The sequence below is a fragment of the Mirounga angustirostris genome, unplaced genomic scaffold (genome assembly GCF_029215605.1).
Source record: "Mirounga angustirostris isolate CCGP_5_RB_7025 unplaced genomic scaffold, mMirAng1.0.hap1 SCAF_7, whole genome shotgun sequence".
NCBI classification, from domain to species: domain Eukaryota; kingdom Metazoa; phylum Chordata; class Mammalia; order Carnivora; family Phocidae; genus Mirounga; species Mirounga angustirostris.
This window is the reverse complement of record NW_026991715.1, coordinates 57,343,015-57,368,946: the sequence shown is the minus strand read 5'-3', so window position 1 is coordinate 57,368,946 and position 25,932 is coordinate 57,343,015. Positions and strand designations below refer to the sequence as shown.

The window sequence follows — 25,932 nt, the reverse complement described above, 5'->3', positions numbered from 1 at the left end:
CTCCAGCCACTGCAGTACAGAGGTACTCTTTCCAACGCTTAATAACGAATTTTGTTGTTGGCAATTATTAGGAAATTGACAAGATGTAAAAGTAGCAAACGAGAGGACCTGAAGCTACAAATTAAAGATCTCACAATAAAAACTGTCCCTATAATTTATGCAAAAATAGACAAAGATCCGTTAGATCGTCTATTGGTCTTCCTTTCTACTAATTCAATTCTAGTCTTAAAGCCAGACTCCCATTGCATAATCTCTTATTATTCAGTAAGACTATTGCATTTTGGTTTTTCTTATACAATGAAGTTTCTACTCCACAACCTTTCCTATCTCTGAGAGAGAGAGGTCCGTAGATATGGTTAACCTGGCTTTAGGGAAGGTACTCATCTACAACTTAGAATAAACTCCAGTCTATCATTTTACATTCTCATTTTACTTTAAAAATTCTTCAAACGTCATTTATTTTCTGACATCTTCAAAATTACTACCAACAAAATGAACACTCTGTAACAATCAACAATACGAAATGCTTGCTCTGGTGAGAAGGGACTGAGAATTCTTCCTCCAAACGCGGGAAACATCAAGTTTGAAGTTTAACTTCTAAAGAGCGAGATAAAAAGACCTTCAACATTTGCAGAGGGAATTTGGCGGAAAGAAACCCCGTTTTCACTGAGAGGTCGCAAACCACTGGCCCGCGGTAGAGGCAGAAGCGCCCGGTACACTCCCACCCGGGAAAAGTGGCAAGATGCTCCCGGGCTTTCAGGAAACAGCCGTGGAAGGCAGGCCCGGCATCCTCAGCAGAGAGTTATCTCACGTCCGGGCCCGCAAGCTCCGCAGGTTCGTCATAAACACACTAGGCAGAGATAGAAGGGTGGCTGAGGGGACGGATCACACAACTGTCAAACGAAGCCCACCCACCACTTGACCGGTCCCTAAGGCGACAGCCTTCCGGGCGCGGAACACTCACCGGTTGCCTCAGGATTCCGACTACAACTCCCAGGAAGCTGCGCGACTGACGGAGCAGCGTCCTTCCCAGAATGCAACAGAACGGGGACTCCATCCCTCCTCCTTTCTCTGCTCCTCCCACCTTTCCACCCTGCGTCACCCGGGAGAACCGGAGGTAGGGTGCGGGAGGGGACCTCCAGCCCTCGGCGTGCTTCGTCAGACGTTGGGAGGGGGACGGGGCGGGGAGCAGGGGGAGAATGGGAGGACGAAGGGGAGGGGAAAGGGGAGGGGAGGGTAAATAGTGGGCCAGGCAGGAAGATGGCGGCGGTAGCGGAGGTGTGAGTGAACCTGGGTTTCTGCAGCTGGATTTTTCTCTTCCCTTCTTTCCTTTTCCTTCTGTGTTTGAGATTGGCATCGAAGGGGCTGAGTTCGGGTGGTGGCGCCGGGCGCAGCGCAGGGGTCACGGCAACGGCGGCGGCTGACGGCTGGAAAGGCCGGCTTGTCGTCCTTCCCCGGTCCGCTCGGTGTCAGGCGCGGCGGCGGCGGCGGGGGCGCAGCGGCCGGACTTCGTCCCTCCTCCAGCTCCCCCCTGCGCCGGAGCGGCCACTCTTCCCTTCGCCATCCTCCGACCCTTCACCCCGGGTACTGGACGCTTCCTCCGGCGTAGCTCAGGGAGCGGGGGCCGGTCTCCTGCTCGGCTGTCGCGCCTCCATGTCGGATAACCAGAGCTGGAACTCGTCGGGCTCAGAGGAGGATCCGGAGACTGAGTCCGGGCCGCCTGTGGAGCGCTGCGGAGTCCTCAGCAAGGTGAGCAACCCGCGGGTCCGAGGGCCCCCTCCTCAGACTCCACCTGCCGCGAGGCGAGCCGCTGCGGGGATGGGGTGGGGTTGGGCGGGAGTCACGGACTGTCCCGGGGCGGGGGATGCGGAATGTGCCGGGGTGCGGGGCTGAGTACTGCCGCAGGAGTGCCAGGGTTGGGGTGGGGGTGGGGGGGAGAAGGGGACTGTCCTGTTCACTTGCCCTGGGCCCGGGGGTGGCGGCCGAAGACTGGAGAAGACGTGTCCCAACCCCGGATTCGGTTTGGGAGTAGGATGGGCACCGTGACTTGGGACTCGGCGACATCTGTCCCGGGTGTAGGAATCCGGGTTGGGCAACAGCGGTGTGCGAACGACCGGGTATGGGAGCAGTACATATCGGACCTTTTCAAACGAGGTTAGTCCAGAGATGCAGAGCAGGTTTGTAAGATTCTATGGATGCGGCGGTATAGACAGTAGCCGGAGCAACTGGGCATGGTGCGGAAATCTGAGGTGGTAAACTATGCCAAGTTTTGTATAGTGAGAGGTCTCAGTGAGGAGGACTTTTGTACTTTTTCCCCTCATCCTTTTCCCCAGTTCAGAAAAGAGCTAGTGAATCGACACGTGATAGGTACAAGAAATATTCATAGTAACTTGGAACATGTCAGAATAGAGGCCGACCTTTAGTCCAGGAAGAAGAGAACTACTACTAATAAAATATTCTTGCAAAGGGCCAGAGTAAGGAAAACACATCTTAATTTTCCTGAAAATTTAAAAAACGCTTTTTCAAAATTTTAGCAAAGCAGAATAGTAGTAGGACTGTAAGGCTAATTAGTTAAAGTGGATGAGCCCCTTTTTAGGAGAGAAGATGGATGATTTTTTTCTTTTGATAGTACATGGTTTGGGACTTGTTTGTTCGTTTAAAGTTTTTGCTATTAGAAGATCCGCATTGCCTTTTTTACTTGCTTCTCTCTTCCTGTTAAAGTTTTAGAAATGGCCAGTCCCTCAGCAAGCTAGTCATAAGATACAAGATCATGTGCAGCCACTGACTATTAAGAAACCACCCTGCTTCCCGTATACATATTTTGGCTAAGCATTTGGACATTTATTGTGGAATTGTTTCTTATTAGGTTTTTCTGTTATCTTTAGAAAGTGGTGAAAAGGGGGTTAGGTAAGACATGAATGTCAGAATTAAGACTTGCAAGGGTTAACTTTCATTTACATAGCAGAAAAATCATGATGTGTCTTGGTATTGTGATCATTAGAATTGCAGTGAAAGCCTTTCAGTAAAGTGAAGCTCCCTAGGGTTTCTTTAGATTGAATGTGGGTTGTAGTTTAGGAATCTGTATTGAACACATTCTGTAGAAGCTATACATTTTCAGGTGGAATTTCAGGTGTGTTCTTTGCTTCTCAATTCTGGTAGATTCCTCACTTTTCTCATTAAATGAAAGCTGACTTCCAAACTAGTACTCTGGTGGTGGTAAGTATTTTATAAAACAGGCTGAACTTTTGACCTATTTGATACTACTATTTTGGGGGGGCTGAGGGGTGACGGGTGGAAAGAGTCCCCAAAGCTCTCTGAGTATTCACTGTTTGCAGAGCAGTATAGTAGGTATACCGTATGACAAAAAATGGAAAACTATCTCTTTGATATTTAAATGTCGAGAAATGTACTTTCTGATCACTTCTGTGGTAGGTAAATAACTTTGATGTTGCTGCATATGTAGAATCAACAGGAATATAGTTTTTGGTATTTTTGTTAACAGCTATGAAGGCAATTTCTGTGAAATTTAACAATGTATGGTTATAAATAATGATTTCTGGAAGCTTTTTAATCAAGAACATATTATATTGAGGATGTCTGGGTGGCTCAGTGGCTTAAGCGTCTGCATTCAGTTCAGGTCGTGATCCCAAGGTCCTGGGATCGAGCCCTGAGTCGGGCTCCTTGTTCAGTGGGGAGTCTGCTTCTCCCTCTCCCTCTACCTGCCACTCCCCTTGCTTGTGCGTGTGTGTTCTCTCTCTCTCTGTCAAATGAATTTAAAAAAATCTTTTTTTAAAAAAAGAATATTTTATATTGAAAACATGTTTTAAAATTTAAAATACGTATATATTTTGATCCATTTGTATTCACCTGGTAATTTATACAAGAGTTAGAACTCAGCAACTGTTCTTTTCCTTCAATTGAGTAATGTAGATAAGTCTCAATACTAATGTGTTTTGTTTCTTCCCCTCCCAAATGGAATGAATTTGGAATGGCAGGAGGGCATAAACTTATATTAGAAATATACCAGTCCAGAGTTTTTTTTTCTGTATGGTAATTTAAAATACATGGAAATATCTATGAAGCATATTTTCTATGGAATTACTTTTTTTTTTTTTTTTAAGATTTTATTTATTTATTTGAGAGAGAGAGAGCATGAGAGGGTGGAGGGTCAGAGGGAGAAGCAGACTCCCTGCCGAGCAGGGAGCCTGATGCGGGACTCGATCCTGGGACTCCAGGATCATGACCTGAGCTGAAGGCAGTCGCTTAACCAACTGAGCCACCCAGGCGCCCACTTCTTTTTTTTTTTTTTTTTTTTAAGATTTTATTTATTTGAGGGAGAGAGAGAACGAGCATGGGGGAGGGGCAGAGGAAGAAGGAGAAGCAGACTCCCCCCTTGAGCAGGGAGCCTGATGTGGGGCCCAATCCCAGGACCCTGGGATCATGACCTGAGCCGAAGGCAGATGCCTAACCAACTGAGCTACCCAGGCACCCCTATGGAATCACTTCTTAAGCACGTAGGTTCCACAAATACTGGAGAGACAATAATTCTAGTTGGTTATAACAAATATCGGGATGGAAATTGACGGGAAAAGATTCATGCCTTAGTGGGACTTGAGAGAAACTAAGCCTGGATAAAATAAATGTCGTCAAGCTTCTTGTGAATTCTCTCCATCCTTCAAGGTTTACCTTATCTTTTGTTTCTCCACATACCTAACTGTTGAGTGAAATTCTGTCCATCTTTAGAGTTTGGTTTTTTTTAAGATTTTATTTATTTGTTTGAGAGAGAGAGAGGGAGCACGAGCGGGGGGGGGGGGGAAGGGGAGAGGGAGAAGCAGACTCCCTGCTGAGCAGGGAGCCCAATGCGGGGGCTCTATCCCAGGACCCTGGGGTCATGACCTGAGCCATAGGCAGCTGCTTAACCAACTGAGCCACCCAGGAGCCCCCATCTTTAGAGTTTATCTCAAACTCTATTCTTTGCATGAAGCCTTTTCGTATTTTGCCAACCATTTTAGATCTCCTTCCCTTGAGCTCCCATAGTATTTTATTTGTAACTTGTTCTGACTTTTCCTCTAAATGTATTGTTTTCCTCTTGAAATTATGCTCGCTGGACTATTGGGACCATAAATCTTTGATTCTGCTTCTGTGTATAGCATATTGCCTTGTCTCTGTTAGATGGGTAAGAGTGAGGGAATGTTATGAGAAAGGCAAAAATCTGCCTTCTAGGAGAAGCTAACATTTACTAATAAGTAAAGGGTCTTGAAGCTTACCTAATTTATTGGGTCCTCTATAAAAAAAAAACTTAAAAAATGGACACACAATTGCTGGAACCCATTCTGTCACTTTGCAAGAGGTCTGTTCTAGTGAACTGCACTGAAGGTTAAGCTTCATTAGTTCTGCATAACTCTGTCTCCAACTGAGAAAATATTGTGTCCCTGGCAGGGTTGTAAGTCTATTCTTGTTTAATCTTGACAACTTTAAAAGGTAGAGTTTGACAAAGAAACAGAGGATAAGTAACTTGACCACAGTCACAGTTACCAGCCTTCTGAGGGGCAGTAATTGGAAATGAGGTAGGATTAAGGTATACCATTCTAAACAATCTGTATTATAGGCAATGGGGAGTTGTCCATGTAAGTTTTGGAGCTAGTGGTTCAGTGAGATTAATATGTAAGATAAGTAAGCCAATGTGCTTAATAAGTAAATAAGATTGTGCAAGTTATGAAAGAAAATACAAAAGATGCTAGAGGTAAGGTTGTTAAGCCTTCTCAGGAGTCTAGTAACCTGACAGTTTGATTGGACTAATTGAAAATAGAGAAGAGCCAAATTTAAGGGTTTAATATGAAGGAAAGATGAATAGGAGTTGATGACAGGCTGTAAAGATTGACAAGAAACATTATCTCTTATGAATATAGTAGGGGTATTCATGATTTTTTTTCAGCGAATCAAATAACAAGCAAAGAAAGTAAAGCTCGGAAAAGTTAAATAACTTGTCGAAACTCCTTATGTAACTAATAGAGTCTATCTGATTTTATATGCACTACTCTGTCCATACAATACAGGAACACTCAGCCAGGTTTGAATCTGAATTGACTGCAGAAATACCAGTATAGCAAAGGAAATAGGAATATAGGGAAGAAAGTGCACCTTATTGGAGGAGATGAATGTGGTTTTGTATGTAACCATTGTTGTTTCGAGTCAGTGTATAAGTGGTGGTAAGTCATAGGGAGTTAGAAATAAGGAAATGGTGATTAGGGAGCTCATGGGAAAGAATGTGTTAAATTGCCAGCATGGATGAGCTCTCAGTGAAGGGTCGTAATGGTGGGCCTTAGAAGATTTAAGAGCTGAACTGTCTCAAACATGCTGAGTAGGGAATAGAAAAGTAAAGATTTCTCAATGGGTATAGAGCCTGAGCCAATGCGGTATATTTTTGACAGTCCATTTTTAATTAGTTTTTGGCAGATAGTGTTGGAATTAGTTTTTGGAATTATCTATACATACATAAAACCCCCAAAGCATAAAAATATACAAAATCAAGAATTCCCGTAGAGGTTGCATTTCTGGCTTTGCAAGTTTATTGATTGTGATCTGCAGTGTGCAGCAAGACTTTAGCAACACAGAAACCATTTATAGGCACTAGAAACTGATAATTCAAGTGTTTTTGAAAACCAGTTTTTTTTTAATAGTTGTATTATTATTCTTGGATTTAAAAAATAGATCTTCAGAGAAACTTGGAAAATGAGTTAACTGTTTTTAATATGTAGTATTGAGTTCTATGGACAAAAAAGTAAAGTTGATATAGACTTAAAGATTAATATCTAGTATTTTTGCTTGGATGGAGTTATAAATATCATACATGTTCATATAAGAACAACTTAAACAAAAGTAGAATTAGGCCATGATTAGCTTCATACTTCTGTTGATTTGAAAGCTTCATGCAGTACTTGGCGTAGGAGAATGAGAGGCTATAAACCACTTACTTTTCTATTGAATATGTTAATTATGGTAGAGACCAAAACAATCTTAAGTGTCATGAAGCTGGTGAGGAGGGGAGGATGAAGACACACAAAAAAAGCAGATTTTTTTTTTTAAGATTTTATTTATTTATTTGACAGAGAGAGACACAGCGAGAGAGGGAACACAAGTAGGGGGAGTGGGAGACAGAGAAGCAGGCTCCCTGCTGAGCAGGGAGCCCCATGTGGGACTCGATCCCAGCACTCTGGGATCACGACCTGAGCCAAAGGCAGACGCTTAACAATTGCACCACCCAGGTGCCCCAAAAGCAGAATTTTTAACTGAACTCTGCATCAGTTTTATTCCTCAAATGTTAAAAAAAAGAAAATATAGTATTTATAATTTTGTAAAAATTACTGAAAATCATACAATCTAGAAAATCTCAGCTTCTCACTTTTTATAATCATTTATACTGTTTACAATTAAGCTAGAACTTTTCACATTTTGGTTTTAAAATTAGATTGATAGCTGTTTCAGAAAGTTTGGATTTCTAAAATACTGACTTTTATATTTTGTTTTCCTTTTCCCTCCCGCCCCCCCACCCCCTTACCTCCAGTGGACAAACTACATTCATGGGTGGCAGGATCGTTGGGTAGTTTTAAAAAATAATACTCTGAGTTACTACAAATCTGAAGACGAGACAGAGTATGGCTGCAGAGGATCCATCTGTCTTAGCAAGGCTGTCATCACAGTAAGTTCCTCTTCTTCATTCAACAAGTATTTATTGAGCATCACCTGTACCCTAGGAATTGTTCTAGCGGCTTGGATATATCTGTGAATAAGAGAGAAAGATCTTTGCCTTTGTGGAGCATAGAGTCTAATACTTCTTTCCATAAAGTTATTTTATAAAGACAGATACTATTTTTCTAGTTGTTATAGCAAGCCCTTAAGAGATTCAGAAAAAAATTTATTTGAAGACTTCATATCTGATGAGATTAGGACAGTTACGTGGCAGGTTATTGAAGAAGTTAAAGCAGAAAACAAAAATGTATCTTAACATTTAAAAATTTTAACTTAAAATACTTAAATCTGTATTCATTTGCCAGCTTTTTGATATAATGTTAACACCATCTCTTTGAATGTGGAATTGAGAGAAGTTGTTCTTGTAAACTATATCCATAATGCATGATTTGCAATTTCCAGTTTTGATTTCTCTAAAGTGGAATAAAAACTTAAAGATAGTTTTGAAAAACCCAAAGTATAGGTTCTTCTGATTTTTTATGGTTTCCTTAATATTTTACAGATGTCTCATCTTTGTCTAATTCAGTACCTTTTTAAAGAATGACTCACCTTTATTGAGTCATTCTACTTAGTCTGCATTCAACTTAGTTTACATAGAAACAACTCTCTTTTTGCATCCGTATTCCATAGACTTATGTAATATTAATTATGTAAGGACCACATCAGGTAAACTGGCATAAACAGGTTTGGGAACAACCAACTGATTTGTGAAACATAACTCAACCTGTGGGATCAGAAGTGGTTAAATATGCTAAAAATAGCATATAAGTTGAGAATAGTCAGTGTGCCATGGCATATTTAATAAAAGAGCAAAAAAAGATGTTGGGTAAAGCAGGTCAGTTAAGTGGAGGTCAGTTAAGGGTGGTATTGTACTGAAAATCTAGAAATGGGTATGTTAAAACCTAATCATAGATTTTACTGATACATTCAAAGAGAATTCACAGGATAGAAATTACATTGCTTATAAAAGTGAAAAGTATACTTTGAGTCTGTTGATTTCTAAATCTGACTTACATATGTTTATGTTACACATTTGAGGAAAATCTTACTATATTTTGCTCTTATTTTTCATACATTCTACCCCTCATGTATATTCAGAGTTTGAAAACAAACTTAGTTGGATATTGAGTTGGAAAAACTTGCAGAGGAATTGTTTGTAAGTGTTAAGAATGAAACTACTACTCTCCATTCTTGGGAACAATTTTAAAGAAATTTAAATTGAAAGAAATTTTAAAGAAACTTTGAACATAAAAAGCTCAGTATTGACTTGTATGTTGTACATTATATGGTGTATTTTGAAGTTGTGTATAGTTTTGTATTTTGGGGTTTTATTTCCCTTGAGATAGATTATTATGCTAGAGGACAGAATAATGGATGCAAACATGTTTTTAATCTTGAAGTGTCTTTCCTTGATTCTTCCTCTCCTTCCTTTTGCATATTGTCAAATGCTTGTTAGTTATTACACTTGATTCTTTGAAAAGACATTGTTGGCTGATGTGAAAATGGGAGGAATGAAATTTTATCTTTATTGTTTACTAAATATTAGTATTCCTAGAGTACTATGTTAGTTTCTATAGAGTTAAATATAGTTACCCTGTTTTGAGTTATGAACTGAGGTGATAGTGCATGGCTTATTTAAGGAAAAGAAAAAATTTTAATAAACAATTATATTGGGGTGCCTGGGTGGCTCAGTTGTTAAGCGTCTGCCTTCGGCTCAGGTCATGATCCCAGGGTCCTAGGATCGAGTCCCGCATCGGGCTCCCTGCTCCGCGGGAAGCCTGCTTCTCCCTCTCCCACTCCCCCTGCTTGTGTTCCCTCTCTCGCTGTGCCTCTCTCTGTCAAATAAATAAATAAAATCTTAAAAAAAGACCAAACAAACAATTATATTGCATCTGCTCAGAAAAAACAACTTATTTCTTTGTAGTTTTTTTTGTTGTTGTTGTTATACCTATATTTGCATGCAGAACTTTCATTGTGGTACATGGTCAAAGAAATGGGTAGGAAAGTGATACAATTTGAAAGGAGATGAGGAAGGGACCTAGTGGTATTCAGTAAGCTAAGCAGTGATAGAGAAGGTAAAAATATAAATGAGGCAGCAGATTCTGATTGGTAGCCCTCGATAAAGTGAAACAGGTTGTAGGAAGAAACACAAACATTTATATTCCTGAAACCCTTCAACTTTCAGTCTCTTCCTTGCTCTGTGGGTTCAAAGGTTCACTGTTACATATATCAAGGAAATTACAAAATATAACTGAATTCAGTGAACTTTTCACAGTGAAGTTTACAAATAGAACATGCACTTGAGTTAAATTACAGAAATATAATGCTAATCTTCTCTGTTAAATAGGTATCTTTCGCTTTTCTTAAGTATGGCTATTATATGTATCACTTCATCTCGGAAGACAAAAAGTAAATGTCAATGTTGAATTTGCTCACATGGCACCCTTATAAAATTGACAGTATTCATATGTGAAGAAATCTGGACTTGAAGAATTGTAACCATTAACATATTACTTGTTGGTGAACCTGGTGTCTGAGCCCACCTTTTCTGATAGAACCTAATTCATTGTTAAATTCACTTTTAACTTTAGTTTAACAATTAAGTCATTCTTAATTTATTTTAATCATGTTCTTTGGCTATGTGATGATAAATTGGGTGAAATATTTTCAAAGAATAAAGTGTTTCCTGGGAGAATTTATTATTTGGAAATAATTCTTAATGTAAAGGGATTGTAAGTGAGTGAGTGAGTGAGGAAAAAAACACTACTTCTTCATTTTATGAAAAATAAGCTATCTGTATGTAGAGTAAATATATAAAGAATGTTGAATTTCTGAATTACTATAGTTTGTTATTTGCTTAAGACCTAGTCCATGCTACAAAACTTGCCAAATAGTAGATGTTCAATATATGTTAGTTGTATTTTTTCAATCAAAAGCAGTGTTTTTGGAGTATTTAAACTTTTTTATTTTTTAAAAATCTGTTTTTAAATAAAATACTCATGGTAAAAAAATGTGATCCATGGCATGAAAAGGTTTAAAAAGTAAATGCTTCTCTTTGCTCTTAGTCCTGCATTCAAGAAATAAAAAGTTAAATTTCTGTTTTGTTCTTCCAAATAATTTGAATGCCTAAGAAGCATTTATTTGTTTATATCCTTCATTTTTATTTACACAAATAGCATCATATTAAATCTCTACCTTGTTTTCTTTTAGCATGACTTGGGTGTTAATTACTATATTCTGTTGAATTGTATGGATGTACCATATCTTGTTTATTTGCTCCCTTCCTCTTTTTGGACATTTAGATTATATCTATTTTTTTTATTGCAAATGTTGTGGGAACAAACATTTATTTTAAAATTTGTTAATAGTTACTGTCAAATGACTTATTCAAAAGAGTACCACTTTTCACTCTTACCAGTAATGTATGAGTGCCTATTTTCCCATACCCTCAAGTATCGAGGAAGTTGGGTTTTGGCAGATGTTAAAATATTTGTCAAACTGCTAGATAAAAATAATATCTTAATATTTTAAATTGCATTTTCTATTTATGAGAGTAACTTCATATGTTTATAGGCCGTTTATATTTCTTTTTCCTCTTCCAGTCATTTATTCATTTCTTGTTCTTTCTTTTCTTTCCTTATTGATTTATAGAAGCTCCCGATAACATGGTAATTGGCCATTTGTCATATTTGTTGCAAATACTTTCCACAATTTGTCATTTGTGTATTCTTTCCTTGTTTATAGTCTTTTGTAGCCTTACAGAAATTAAAATTTTTTACTTACTCTTATTGACCTTTTCCTTTATGGCTTCTGCATTTAGTTATGTTTAGATAGTATTTACCACTTAAAAGACTATAATACATAGCTATATTTTCATCTGAAATTTGAATTTTATTCCTATGAGAGTTATTTTAGTCTAAGGAGTGAGGTGGGAATTTAGCTTTTTATTGTTTTCCAAATGACTGTATATTCTAATGCCATTAGTTGAATAATTCAGCTTTTCTCTACTGGCTTGAAATGTCACCTTCATTATATATTACATTCCTGTGTGTGTACTTGGGATTGTTTCTGCTCTCTCATCTGTTCACTTGGTTTGTGTATTCCTCCTCTTTGTAGCATGTTTAAAATTATATTACTAATATTTCATCAACCAACATTTCATGATTCTTTCATGAAGATAAAAGAAGTGATTTCTTTCCATTTATTGAGATAAGATGTTTTGGGAATTAGGTAGGTAGAGATATTTGGTATAATGAAAATAGTAATGTCTTTAGAATTGGTTTGCCTAGGGTCTGTAGTCCCAACTCACCCTAGGTATCTGACTTTGTATACCTGAAACTTTGTAGAACTTCCTTAATTACGAAATGAATGGAATTCCTATTACTCTTGTAGGTTGGCTATAGGGAAATATATCCACAATTTCATGGTTTAATATTTTCAGAGGAAAAACTGCAAGGTAGTGAAAGTGTTCATTGCTGGATTTAAAAAAATTAAAGCCAAATAGTTCTTTGGTAAGTAGGGATTGAAGGAGAAGTTGAAAGATCTTGGGAAAATTAAAGAAGCTAATAGAGATGTAAAAGCAAGGGAAGGAAGTATTCAAATTGAAGAAAACTATAAAACTAAACAAAAAAGTTTTAAAGTGCCAAATAAAGACTAATCAGATCCAAAAAGTTTTTGAAGGTGGAATTACAAAGTAAGAAATTATGATACAGAATAATGTTTAGCAAACTGGATATCACCAAAGATGAGTGGTGTGCCATAAATAATCGTTACACAAGGAACGCTATTAGTGAGAAATTTTAAGAAATTGGCCTTTTATGAAGTATGTAGTTTTGCTATATTGAACTGGTAGAAAGAGGAAGGTATATACAACAAGTAAAAGTACTAGATAAGATATTAGTTGGTAATTCTTATTTGAGGAGCATTCGCCTATGAATTTCTAAAGAAATTAGAGTCTTAAACTACTAAGATTTATGCCTTGAAAAACTAATAATTATCTGTTCAGTTCATTTGGAAATATCTTCTGTGTTTAGGTAGCTTGAATGTGCCTCGAATAATGTAATTCATATAATTCAAATATTTAAAATATTTGGTAAAAGGTTTTTGTTTTGTTTTGTTTTTTAAGATTTTATTTATTTGATAGACAAGTAGGCAGAGCAGCAGCAGAGGGAGAGGGAGAAGCAGATTCCCCGCTGAGCAGAGAACTGGACATGGGGCTTGATCCCAGGACGCTGGTGTCATAACCTGAACCCAAGGCAAATGCTTAACCAACTGAGCCACCCAGGCGCCCGGTAAAAGGTTTTGTAAGTGGAAAAATATAAAAAAGGTTACTTGTTGAAATGTAGGACCCAGAATATTGAAATAATTTGCCCAAAATTATGTAATTACAGAATGTAATTAGCTTGCTAGGTTTGCCCTAACAAAGTACCACAAACTGCGTGGCTTAAACAACAAATTTATTGTCTCCCAGATCTGGAGATTAGAAGTCAGATCAAGGTGTAATCAGGGTTGGTTCCTTCTGTTGCTTTTAGTGGTTTCCTGGCCATCTGGCATTCTGGTGCTTATGGATGCATTAGTCCCATGTTTGCATTCATGTTCACATAGTGTTCTCTCTGTGGACATATTCATGTCCACATTTCCCCTTTTTGTAAGGACACCAGTCATATTGAATTAGGGGCCTACTCCAGTGTGACCTCATCCTGACTAATTACATCTCTGTTACCCTGTTTCCAAACAAAGTCACATTCTGAGTTATGCAGGGTTAGGGCTTCAACAGATACATTTTGAGCACACGATTCAACCCATGACACTAAATACTTGAGTTAAGACTGCAACCCAAGTCTCCTGATTTCCATCTGGTGTTATTTTATCACATGTCACTGAACATAGGAAAAAATGTATATATATGATGTATTTTATTTTGTGTAAGATTTGCAAGAACATGCCTGTTAAATATTTATAAAGCAGCTCTTTAAAATTTGTGATCTACTATTAATGCCTTCTGTTAAATCTCTATGATAAATATAGTCTACATTTTAACATTGATGTTTCCATAAAGCAAGGAATATACATAATTTTCTAGATTTGCCTGCTTAAAACAGTTAGCAGGAGGCTTATTTTCTTAGTTTTCTTGAAGGTCTTTTAAGCTTCGCATATACCAGTTTTTGTTTAGTATTTTTATTCAGCATTATATCTTTTAATTTCCAAAGTGCTTAACATTTCATTCATGGGCTCTGAAGTCAAACGTGGGTTTCATCTTGTCTCTTCTTATGGCCAAAGGTACCTTTCTCTGAGTTTCACCTTCCTTAACTGGTTAAAGATGGGGAGGATATAAGATCTAAGTATGGGATGCTTACGTGTATTCAATAGAATAACATAGAAGCACTTGTACAGTTCTTAGTATATAATAGGCACTCAGATTTCTTTAAGTTTATTTTAATGTTTGTATTAGAAATAAAGCCTACAGTTTAAAAATAAAGAAAAGGGGAAGCTGGCAAAGCCTTTTATTAAAGGGTGACAAAGATGGCAGATAACTTATTAGAGCCAGGATATGTTGTTCCATTTCCTATTTGAACAGATTCTCATTCATTTCCTTTGACCACTTTTCTTCCACCAAGTTGTTCTGTTTCTCTTATTCTCTCTTTACATATATATGTGTGTGTGTATATATATATGTATATAAACAGTTCAGTTTTTATATGCTTTCTGCATGTTCCTGACAAACTTTTTTCCTTGTTCTATTTATTGTTTTAAGTCATGTCATGCCTTCTTAAAACTCAGATTTATTGAAGTATAATTTACATCCAGTAAAATTCACCCCTTCTAAGTGTACAGTTATAGGTTTCATAAATGAATACAATCATGTAATCACTACCACAATTTCCATCACCTCAGAAAGATACAGACAATTTCCATCACCCCAGAAGGTTCTCGCCTGCCTCTTTGTAGTCAGTTACCTCCTTATCCCCAACCTCTGGAAACCACTGTTCTTGTAGTTTTGCCTTTCCCAAAATGTTATATAAATGGAATCATACAGTAATGAAGCTTTTTTTGTTTGGCTTTTCATTTAGCATAATGCTATTGAGAGTCATCCATGTTGTTGCATTTATCCCTAACTTGTTCCTTTTTGTTAGAGTACCATTCCACTGTATAGACATGCACAGTTGTTTATCCTTCACCATTGAGGGATGTGTGTTTGTATCCAGATTTAGGCTACCATAAGTAAGGCTGCTGTAAATATTCATGTGCAGCTGTTTGTGTAAACTTTCGCTTTTATTTCTCTTGGGTAGATAACTAGGAATGGGATTGCTGGGTCATACAGTAAATGTATGTTTAACTTTATAAGAAACTGCCAAACTGTTTCCCAGAGTGGCAGTACCATTTTATTTTCCTACCAACAATGCATGAGAATTCCAGTTGCTCAACATTTTGTCATTGCTTGTTTTTTGTTTTTTGTTTTTATTTTAACTAGTCTAGTAGCTGTGTAGTAATATCTCGTTGTTTCAACTCACATTTTCATAATGACTAATAATATTTTATATCTTTTCATCTGCTTGTTATTTGTATCTCTTTGGTGATATGTCAGTTCAAATCTTTTGTTTCTGTTTGTCTTCTTAATATTGAGTTATGAAAGTTCTTTGGATATTCTGGATACTGTAACTTTTATCAGACATGGGTGGTTTTTTTTTTTTTAATCAGACACATATTTGGCAAATATTTTCTCCTAACCTAAAAGGCTGATTTTTGTCACTATCATCAGAAAATCAGTTACATTTAAAACATATTTAAATGTATATTTTGCAGACTTTTTGCTCTGAATTCTTAGGAGCCCTTGAAGGCTATTTATTTCCCAGTATAGTTTACAAAGATACCAGCACTATTATTAGGTTTTTAAATAGGTTATTTATAGAGAGGTAGCATTTCTCACATTCTTTAAATTTTTATTTTTTAATTTGGGCACACAGTGACGCTATGTGACAGAGCTTTAGATTTAAAATTACCTGCTTACAATTCATCATGTAGTCAATTCACTGGTATTGCTGTTGAGCTTCTTTGGAGTAAGTGCTATGTGTGCTTGACCTTTGTTGTTTCTTCACTGAAACAAGAAAACCATGGCTGATAAAGAATGATATATTCTCTTGGTCCCCAAGTTAGAGAATATCTATTATCCAACAATTATTTCTTTTAAAAGTATATGTACCCACTAGTGAGGATTTATAACTTAAAAAGGAAAAAGATCACTTATAAATTGATCATAAGGTACTAAACGACCAAAAAGCCATGATTAGTTGAGGCTCATCCAGAAATTAAGGTGGTCTCTAAAATAATGTATCAAGGGCAGGAGACAGGGTTGGGTAATGATTCTTGAAACTTACGTATAAACCCAGTTTCACGCAGTGAAGTTTTCTCCTGTTGTTAAAGTTGTTAAGTGGTTTCATTTAACTTTTAAAAAATTAGGAAATTCATCTCAGTAAGGATGCATATACTTTATCTCCTTGCCCAAAGTCAGTAGGTTAAACCGAAAAGGGAGAACCAGAGATAAGACCATAGAAGAGAGCATTTTAGAAGCTGGAAAACAGATGGACAAGTGCAAAGTGAGTTAATAGGTCCTGGAAACCCAAATCCTAAGTTATCAGTTGGGAAATCTGAGAACTAGATTTACATTGCAATAATATAACACTTTAATAAGAATTTGGATATGAAAGTTGTAAAAAATAAGGATACAGAGTATCAGTTTAAGAAGCAGTCAGATCCCCAGATTTTTCTCTCCCAACTCTGTGTGGTTGGGTGGTTGACCTACCCCTGCACTAACCTGGTAAAGATAGGAGGTTTATTCTTTTTTTTTTTTAAGATTTTATTTATTTGACAGAGAGATAGCAAGAGCCGGAATACAAGCAGGGGGAGTGGGAGAGGGAGAAGCGGGCTTCCTGCCGAGCAGGGAGCCTGATGTGGGACTCGATCCCGGGACCCTGGGATCATGACCTGAGCTGAAGGCAGACACTTAACGACTGAGCCACCCAGGTGCCCTAGGAGGTTTATTCTATAGGGATAATAAAATAGTGGTCTCTGGGCTGGAGAGTGCGGAAATGCAATTAGAAGCAATTGAAAACAAGGAATGATACTAAAATAGAGGTGGTTAGGGGAAGTGTGCACTGAATACGGAGACCTTAACTTTACCCTTATTCACTTACGTGGTTCAGCAAGCTCTAAGTGACAAACTTTCATACTAAGGGCAGGAGATTGCTGGAGACTTGTCTAGATCACGGGTCAGCCAGCCCAACAGGAAAGACCTAAAGATAACATCAGAGCTTCTTCAACAAAGTGGCCCAACTGGATTAGCCAGCAGTGAAGCTCATCTTTGATAAACTGCCCATACATAACTTTTCAGGTTCCAGTCAGTTTTGTGGATCCCCAACTTCTAGAAATGAACAGACAGTCAAGGACTACCAGGCATATGAGGTTTCCAGTATGAAAAAGATCAAGAGAATAAATACAAGATGAGGCAACAAATTTTCAAATATCCCACAGAAATAAAGAAAATTTGGTTTCTCTGTATTCTCAGAGAATTTGGAATCATGAAACAAAAATGTATACTATCAAAAAGAAAGGATTAAAAAGAGCTGTCGGAAATTATAAATACAGTAGCAGTGATGAAAAAAATCAGAAGGTTAGAAGATAGAATTCTAACCATTTCCCAGAAAATCGAGAAGAAGATAAAAAAGATAGTGAGAGAAAAGATAAAATTAAGGAATGATCCAAGAATTTTAATATTTGAGTGTTAGAAACTTGAGGAAGAGAGAAGAAAGGTAGCGTCAATAAAAGAATACAAGAGTATAAAAATCTTGATTTCAAAAACATAATGAGTTTACTGAGATGAATGTAAGAAAACATTTTATAGAAAACATAAAAAATAAAAGAATACAAGAAAAATTCATAGAAATAAAGGACATGAGTTTTGGGGTGCCTGGGTGGTGCAGTCAGTTGAGTGTCCAACTCTTGGTTTGCGCTAGGGTCGTAATCTCAGGGTCCTGGGATCAAGCCTGGTGGGGCTCTGCGCTCAGGACAGTGTCTGCTTGGGTTGCTCTCTCCCTCTGCCCCTCCCCTCTCTTTTTCTAAAATAAATAAATCTTAAAAAAAAAAAAAAGAAAGGATATGAGTTTTCACTTTGAAAGGGTCAAGGAAGGCCCGGCATATTAGATGAAAAAAGACCCATTATTAAAGACACGTCCTTGTGCTGAGTCAGACCACTGGGAAGAACGAAGATCCTGTATGCTTCCAGAGAGGGAAAACAAATCACAACAAAGGATGAGGTTTCAAAATGACTATGGACTTCTCAAAACACTAGAAGCTAAAATGCAATGGGCCATGCATTCATGCTTCTGAAGAATTATTTTCGACACTAAATTCTATAGCCAGCCAAACCATTAAGGCACTATAAGGGTAGATAAAAGCATTTTAAAATGTCTCAAAAAATTTACTTCTTGTGGCTTTTAAAATGTCTTATTTACCTTCGTTCATTTTAAAATGTCTTATTTTAGATATATATCTACAGATGAAATGATATGTTTAGAAGTTGCTTCAAAATAATCCATCTGGAAGGGCTTGAATTGGTGGGAGTAAAAAGGGGGTTTATTACCCTGTTCTTTATTTTGCATATGTTTGAAAATTCCCGTAAAAAACACGCAAATACACATTCTACAAAGCTTTCTTTTAGAAAATGTGCCCTATCAAAACAAGGAAGTATTAAATAACAAAGAGGGAGATATGGCAGAGAACATTGTTCTCAAAGTGTGATCTCCAGGCCATTAGCATTAAAATCAGCTGTGAACTTGACAGAATTGCAAATTCTCGGGCCCAATCTCAGACCTAATGAATCAGAAACTCAGCTATGAGCTTCAGCATTCTGTCTTCTAGTGATTCTGATGCATGCTGAAGTTTCTTGCTCTCCTAAAACAAGAAAAATAGCTATGCTGAAGTAAAGAATGGATATCTCATTATCTTAACTGCGCTTATTCTCTGGGCTTTGATATTTGATCTGACATTTAAATGAATGGAGTCATTATACGTAAAGGCAGAGGAATTGCTATTAGTTGTGTTATTGGTGCTAGCAGTCTGAATGGACAATGGATATAAAAGGTTCAGACTTTGGTATATTGTTAAGTTAAGTGATTGTCTCAGAAACGGAGTAGTTATGAGTCGAACAGATGAACATCCGCCAAATCAACCTTACTGCTGGTCTAACTGGCACCTTGACATTCTCTGCTAACGATGTTTATTGAATTTTTCATTATCTAGAATGTCTTTTCCCTCCTCCACTATCAAAACCCTGTCTTTTCTCTGGGTCCAAACCAAGCCACACCTTTTCAACAAACCAGTCCTCATCTTGTCTTAACTATAAGATTCTTAAAAAAGAAACACGGACTAAGCAACTGTTATGTGCTAAGCATTGTTAGGTATTTTATGTTACCTCCTTTAGTCATCCTAATAATCTCCTTGAGTCTATTAATTGATGTCTTCAAGTAATTTAAGATGAAAGAATTAATATCTGAATTTCTCAAGTGAAATGAAGCATTTCGGGCTCAGTGAAAAAAAGAAAATGCATTATACTATCCTTTCTCTGCTGGGCTTCAGGCTCTCTTGGGTTATAAGGTTTTGCATGATCTGCCGTCTTCTTAAACTTCATTTCTTGCCAGACTTCCTCCTCTCCTAGTGTCATTTCCAGTCATGCTATACTTTCAGGGTTTTATCTAGGCTTGCTCTTTCCTGCCACAGATCTTTATATGTGCTTTTCTTGCTGTTTGGAATGTTCTTTCTTTCTTCCTCTGTTCATTCCATTTCATCCTTCTCTTGGCTCAGGTATTACTTCCTTGGAAACCTTCCCTGGCCTGCCTGACTAGATTACTTCCTTTATTATAGGCTTTCTTAACATGATGCACCTTTCTTGTTTATGGCTTGTTAACAGTTGAAGTTTTACATTTCTTGTGTGATGATGTGGTTAATGTGAGCTCCACAAAGTTAAGGACCTGTTCATTCTCACCACTGTATCCTCAGTGCCTCAAATGGTACTTCGTAAATCGTAGGTGTTCATAAATATTTCATTGATTGGCTGGTTACATAGATAAATAAATGAATGAAAGTTTTAAATCATGGTTGTCCAGTAGAAATATGTGAGTCACAAATACAAGTCACATATGTAATTGAAAATTTTCTAGTAGCCACATCAAAAAAGGAGAAATGAGATTGATTTATTATATTTTATTTAACTCAATATATCCAAAATATTGTCATCCTAATATACAGTCATAAGAAATTATTACTGGGGCGCCTGGGTGGTTAAGCAGTTAAGCATCTGACTTTTTTTTTTAAGATTTTATTTATTTATTTGACAGAGAGATACACAGCAAGAGAGGGAACACAAGCGGGGGAGTGGGAGAGGGAGAAGCAGGCTTCCTGCAGAACAGGGAACCCAATGTTGGGCTCGATCCCAGGACCCTGGATCATGACCTGAGCCAAAAGCAGATGCTTAACGACTGAGCCACCCAGGCGCGCCAAGCGTCTGACTCTTGATCTCAGCTCAGGTTTTGATTTCAGGGTTGTGAGTTCAAGCCTCATGTTGGGCTCCATGCTGGGCATGGAGCCTACTTAAAAAAAAAAAAAAATTACTAAGATATTTTACATTCTTTGTTTTCTTCCAAGTCTTCAAAATCCAGTGTGTATTCTACACTTACAGCTCATCTTAGTTCAAACTAGCCACACATGGCTAATGACTACTATATTGGACAGCACAGGTTTAGATGTCAGAGCATATTGAAAATAAATTCAGGGCTGCCTGCATCATGGTCCAGCCTTTACCTCACGGTAAATATTAAAAGCAGGGTTTTGTTTATTCAGAAATTCCCAAAATTGAGGTAAAAATAAGAGACAAAATACCCAGAGGGTACATCAAGTCAATATGTTAAATGAAAAACATTGAAATGAATACTGAATATTTCCCTCAATATTTGCGTGTTAGGTTTACAAACAGAAAAGGAAAACAAAGTCTTAGGAAAGATGTTATGCAACTGGGGACGGTGAGATTATGCAAACTAACCTTGTCTGGGAATCTTAGGTTCTGCTCTCTTAAAGTAGGTAACATTTTTATTAAGTGGCTCTTGTTATTTTAGCATCTTTTATTGTAAGGTGAGTCTTGGAAGATTTCTCTGGCAAAGTATTACTGTATTTTAATGAGTCTGACCATCAACTTTAAGATGCACTGTTATTTTATATGTCACATTGCCAATTCTAGTTGATACCATTTGTAAGACAACATCCTAAAATTTGTGTGTATGGCGGGGAGTTCTATAATGGGCAAAATGAGGTATTTGAGTAGAAATCTCAAAGAGGAAAATTAATGTGGTGAATGGAGCCCTGGTAAGGAGCAGCAGTTGTCAAGTTTCTCCAGGGCTAGTTGAAGGAACTATAAGGAGGTCTGTCTGGCTCGAGGCCTGTATGGTTTATAGGCAAGGGGAAAGTAGTAGGAAAAGTAGGCACAGAGGTGGTGCTCCTAGTTGTCTAGAGCCTTGTGGATCATTGTAAGGACTTTGACTTTTTATGCTGAGTGAGAAGGGAAATTATTGGAAGCCTGAGCAGTAGAGTGATTTAATCCTAGTAACAGGATCACTTTTGGCTGCTTTGTTAAGAACAGATTGTAGGGCGCCTGGGTGGCTCAGTCGTTAAGCGTCTGCCTTCGGCTCAGGTCATAATCCCAGGGTCCTGGGATCGAGTCCCACATTGGGCTCCCTGCTTGGCGTTAAGCCTGCTCCTCCCTCTCCCACTCTCCCTGCTTGTGTTCCCTCTCTCGCTGTCTCTCTCTCTGTTAAAAAATAAACAAAAAATCTTAAAAAAAAAAAAAAAGAATAGATTATAGAAGGCAAGGATGGAAGCAGGAAGCCAGAATTAGGCAGCCCTAAGTGGCTATGCAAATAATCCGGAGGAGAGATAGCAGTGGTTTGGATCAGAGTAGTATTGGTGGAGATTATGAGAAATGATTGGATTCCAGATTTATTTGGAATGTATAGCTGACAAGGTTTGCGGATTTGCTGATGGATGCCTCATATGATGTGAGAAAAATGAAGGGTCACGTGATTCAGGTCTAAGCAATTGGTAGTTAGCATTTACAGAAATGTAGAAGCCTGCAGGAGAAGTTTGGTGAAGCAAATTAGATGGCCATGTTTGGATGTGTTGAGATTCCTCTTAAGCATTCAGGAAAAGATATAGAAGAGGCAGTTAGGTAAAAGTTTGGAGGTTGGAGGAAGAGGCCTGGTTGAAATGATAAATTGTGTATGTTTGTATGCGCATGAATGTACATGTGTCACATGGTATGTGTCTGTGTAAATTTATCTTTTGATCCTCAAGTCATTGACTGTTTCTTCAGAATTCCTTTTTTTTCTCCTGTGTGTTTAATCTTTGATTTTAATATTAGTGATTTTGTCAACTGTTTGATGACATTGTCTCCCTTTAACAATGGGATATAAAGAGAGAGTAAGCAGCTAGCTTTCAGGGGTCTCTCGTAAGGAAAGAGACAGCTCTTTCTATAAATCATTTTTAACTTTTATTTTGGAATAATTTTATACAAAAAGTTGCAAGAGTAATGTGATAACTTCTGTGACACCTATTTTATTATTTATTATTATTATTTATTATTTAACTTTTAATTTTGAAATAACTGTGCTTTCACAGAAATTTGCAAAAATAGAGCACAGGGGTTTTATTTATCCTTCATCCAGTTTCTGTGCATGGTAAAATCTTACGTAGCTGTAGTACAGTTGCAAACCCGGAAATTGATATTGGTACAACCCACAGACCTTATTCACATTTTACCAGTTTTACATGTACTCATTTGTGTGTGTGTACATGTGCATGCATGCAGGTGTGTATACGTAGTTCTATGCAATTTTATAACTTGTAACCACCATTACAATAAAATACAAAACTGTTTCACCAGCAGAAAGAACCCTCATTCTACCCCTGTATAGTCACTGCTATCTCTCTTCTCTCCCTCCAGCCTACTCTCTCATCCCTAACCCCTGCAACCAGTAATCTTTTCATCATTTCTGTAACTTTCTCATTTTGAAAATTTTACATAAATGGAATCATACAGTGTTACCTTTTGAGATTGGCTTTTTTCCTCAGTGTGATTTCCTTAAGATCCCCTAGGCTATTGAATATATTGATAATTTGTTCTTTTTTATTGCTGGGTAGTATATGTATAACAGTTTGTGTACCATTCACCGGTTGAAGAACATTTAGGTTGCCTCCTTTTGGGGTCTGTTACGAATAAAGCTGTTAATGAACACTGGTGTGCGTGTTTTTATGCGGACGGTAGTTTTCTGAATTTCAGCTCCACATTCGATAAATAAATGTTTTTTCAGTGTAGGTCACTGTCCTAGGGCCCGAATTATACTGGTGTGCCGAACAGGGCCTCTATTGTACACAGTCTATAATCACAAATGGTTGTATAGATACATTAAAGTGCTCTTAAGGCTGCAGGCATGATTAGGATCGCATTGTACATGTGCTTTTGTAACCTCTTTATTTTCTTCCCACATATTAAGATGTCAAATTTCCAACCTTTGGAAATACTGTTTTTGAATGGATATCTAATACTCTATTATGAAATGAACATTTGCTATTTTTGGACTGCTTATTGCATCATCCAGAGGTCCACTCAGGGAACCAGAAACCACTGCAGGTATTTCCTCAGAAAGTGTTCAGAACTCAAAGAACAGAAGGAAAACATCGTGGGTAGTGCATAGGGAGTAACTGCAGAGACCAGCTTTTACAAATTCTGGGGCCAGAGGAGTGAAGGGATGAAGTTGGGGTTATCAGAACCTGTAAGTTGGATAGAGAGCCCTGTAGAGTTGGGAGTTGGATCTCTGAGGAGAATGGGTTGCCCACTGGTGCTGGTACCAGTATCACAGGAGCCTTTTGGGACTAAGGCTTATACCTGAGTTGAAAGGCCTGCCTGATTAGGGAGGACTTTCCGAAGCTGAGGCTCAGACATCTGGAGACGGGCTCACTGTTTATCTGCTATCTCAGAAGGAAATGCACTATGCAACTGAGTCTCAGACATCTAGAAGGAAAAGTATACCCAGTATAGTTGGTACTAATATCTCGGTAGTTGGAAGGGGGATGTTGTAGAGCTCTACTTCACATATCTAATAAGTGGCCCTTGCACAGTCGATGGTGGTACATCTGAGGTGGCTAGGTGAGTCTGGTTCACGGAGTTCTAAGAGAGGCTGGAGACTGGAACTGATTGCCCCTGCCAGGACAAAGGACCTTTGCTGGACAGATGTTGATGGAAACAGTATGCGATCAAAAACACAAGTTTTTTTTTCTACCTTCCTCCTGGCTTCGTCTCCTTCTAGCATGTTGTCCCTATTGGCAGAACCTAACAAAGGAGACTAGTAGAGGAAAATGTAGTTTGTAGCATCCCAGTCGCAATAGCATAAACAGTATAAAAGGGTGGATTTAAGAGAGACAATATGATTAATAAGTGGCATGCTCATTATCAAATGAGCTTTTAAAGAATTCCCTACTGTGGGTCTGAGTAGAAGGTCTTCCAAATGAATCCGCAAGAGCCAGATTCTCATTTTCTCCTCTCACCCCAGCATCCCTCCAGCCCATCAACTCCCCTTAATTAGTATATGGGCATCTGAATTAGGCCTAGATTATCAGGCTGCTGTTATGCTACCCTCCCCCACATCTACTGCCCCTTGTCTCCCCCAGCCCTACCTTTATTGTGAAGCAGGATCATAAAGAAAAGCAGACAGGGAATTTCTCTCAGGACACTATTGGCATCTGCAGCATCCAGTTTCTAGTAGCAGCAGTGCCCGTAGTGGCTTGCAAGGCCCAGAAGAGGAAGAGGCCCCTCTCCACACCGATGACACTTGCGGTGTAGTCTCAGAGTTCTCTTACTTAGTCTCCCCTGGCTCCTTTCCATTTTTTGATCTTGTTTATTTATATTTCTTAGCAATACGAGCTGCCTGATACCTTCAAAATCAACCCCAGTGAGCAAGAATCAGTTTCTCTTACTTGTAATTTAGAGCACCTGTTTGATGTATTTTATTCAAATCTGATAGGGTTTATTTAATTCCTTGATTAAGTAATTGAATTGGTTGAACAAAGAAATTTTAATATTTTGTGTTTATTTGTAAAAAAAAAAAAAAGAGAGATGTTTGGCTTAGATCATTTTAAGTCTTTGACTTCCATGAGCTCTGGACAGGATATTTGGCAGTGAGTAGAATAAGGATGAAATCTCCATTGTGGTGGTACTGGGTGGCTAAAACTTTAACAGAAAAAACAGACAGGCATCTTTTTGACCAACAGAACCTGAGAAAGGTTCTGGTACAACCAGGGCTGATAGAAAATGAGGAGGGAATCCACAAAGGAGAAGCCAGAGAAGGGGAATTCAAAATTGTATAAAAACTTTACCTAAATCTCTGGTTGACTTCTGAACCATCTATGTGTGAGGCAGATGAAAAGTAGTCTGAAAAGTGATTGGAATAACTTGCCACCTTGGCAGAGATGCGGGGGAGCTGAAACTCCTTTAAAGAACACCTGCCATTTTTTTTTTTTAGCTGTCGGTACCGGTAGAAGGAATGTAGTTAGTGAGGAGATAATCCAGAAAAAAGGAGCTAGAGAAAGGGAACCCCAAATTCTGAATATAAAACTCTGCCCAAGTTTGTACCTGACCCCTCATTTGTGTGTGTTGCAAGCCAGAGTGAAATTACTCTGAACTGAGATCCTAGCTGCTGCCCATTAAACACATGACAGAATTAGCAATTTGGGTCTGAGCATGTTAATTGCCTGCTGAAACAAAAACAGTATTTTTTAGAACAATATAACAGAATCCAGAGTTCACAACCTAACATTCACAATATTCAGGGTCAACTCAGAATTACTGAACATACAAAGAGCCAGGAAATAACACATTCTCAAGGGAAAAGACATAAATGCCAAATTCAAGATGAACAAGATATTAGAATAATCTGACAAAGATTTTAAATTAGGTTTTATAATTATGTGAGGTAAAAGAAAATAGTCTTGTAATGAATGAAAAGGTAGGCCATTTCAGCAAAGAAAAAATATATAAAAAGAACCAATGGGAATTTTAGAAATGCAAAGAATGATATCCGAAATAAA

The 25,932-nt window shown here is 38.0% G+C and overlaps 2 protein-coding genes across 8 annotated transcripts in view; one reads left to right on the top strand and one right to left on the bottom strand.

Moving 5' to 3' along the window:
- POLK (DNA polymerase kappa) overlaps positions 1-1,291 on the bottom strand; it is a 74,713-nt gene extending 73,422 nt beyond the window's left edge. The window contains exon 1 of the mRNA XM_064596248.1: positions 965-1,291. The gene's annotated coding sequence lies outside the window, so the exon portion shown is untranslated. The remainder of the gene's footprint in view (positions 1-964) is intronic.
- A 25-nt stretch (positions 1,292-1,316) lies between these two features.
- CERT1 (ceramide transporter 1) overlaps positions 1,317-25,932 on the top strand; it is a 147,199-nt gene continuing 122,583 nt past the window's right edge. For 4 of the 7 annotated variants that reach the window (XR_010413103.1, XR_010413102.1, XM_045896593.3 and 1 more), the window contains exons 1-2: positions 1,514-1,749; positions 7,565-7,699. Coding sequence is in view for 5 of the 7 variants with exons in the window: in XM_045896593.3 (XP_045752549.1) it covers positions 1,654-1,749; positions 7,565-7,699 (231 nt within the window). In the remaining 2 variants the exon portion in view is untranslated. Of the gene's footprint in view, positions 1,750-7,564; positions 7,700-25,932 lie in introns of all 7 variants that reach the window. The other 3 variants (XM_064596251.1, XM_045896599.3, XM_064596250.1) reach the window with 3 other exon arrangements.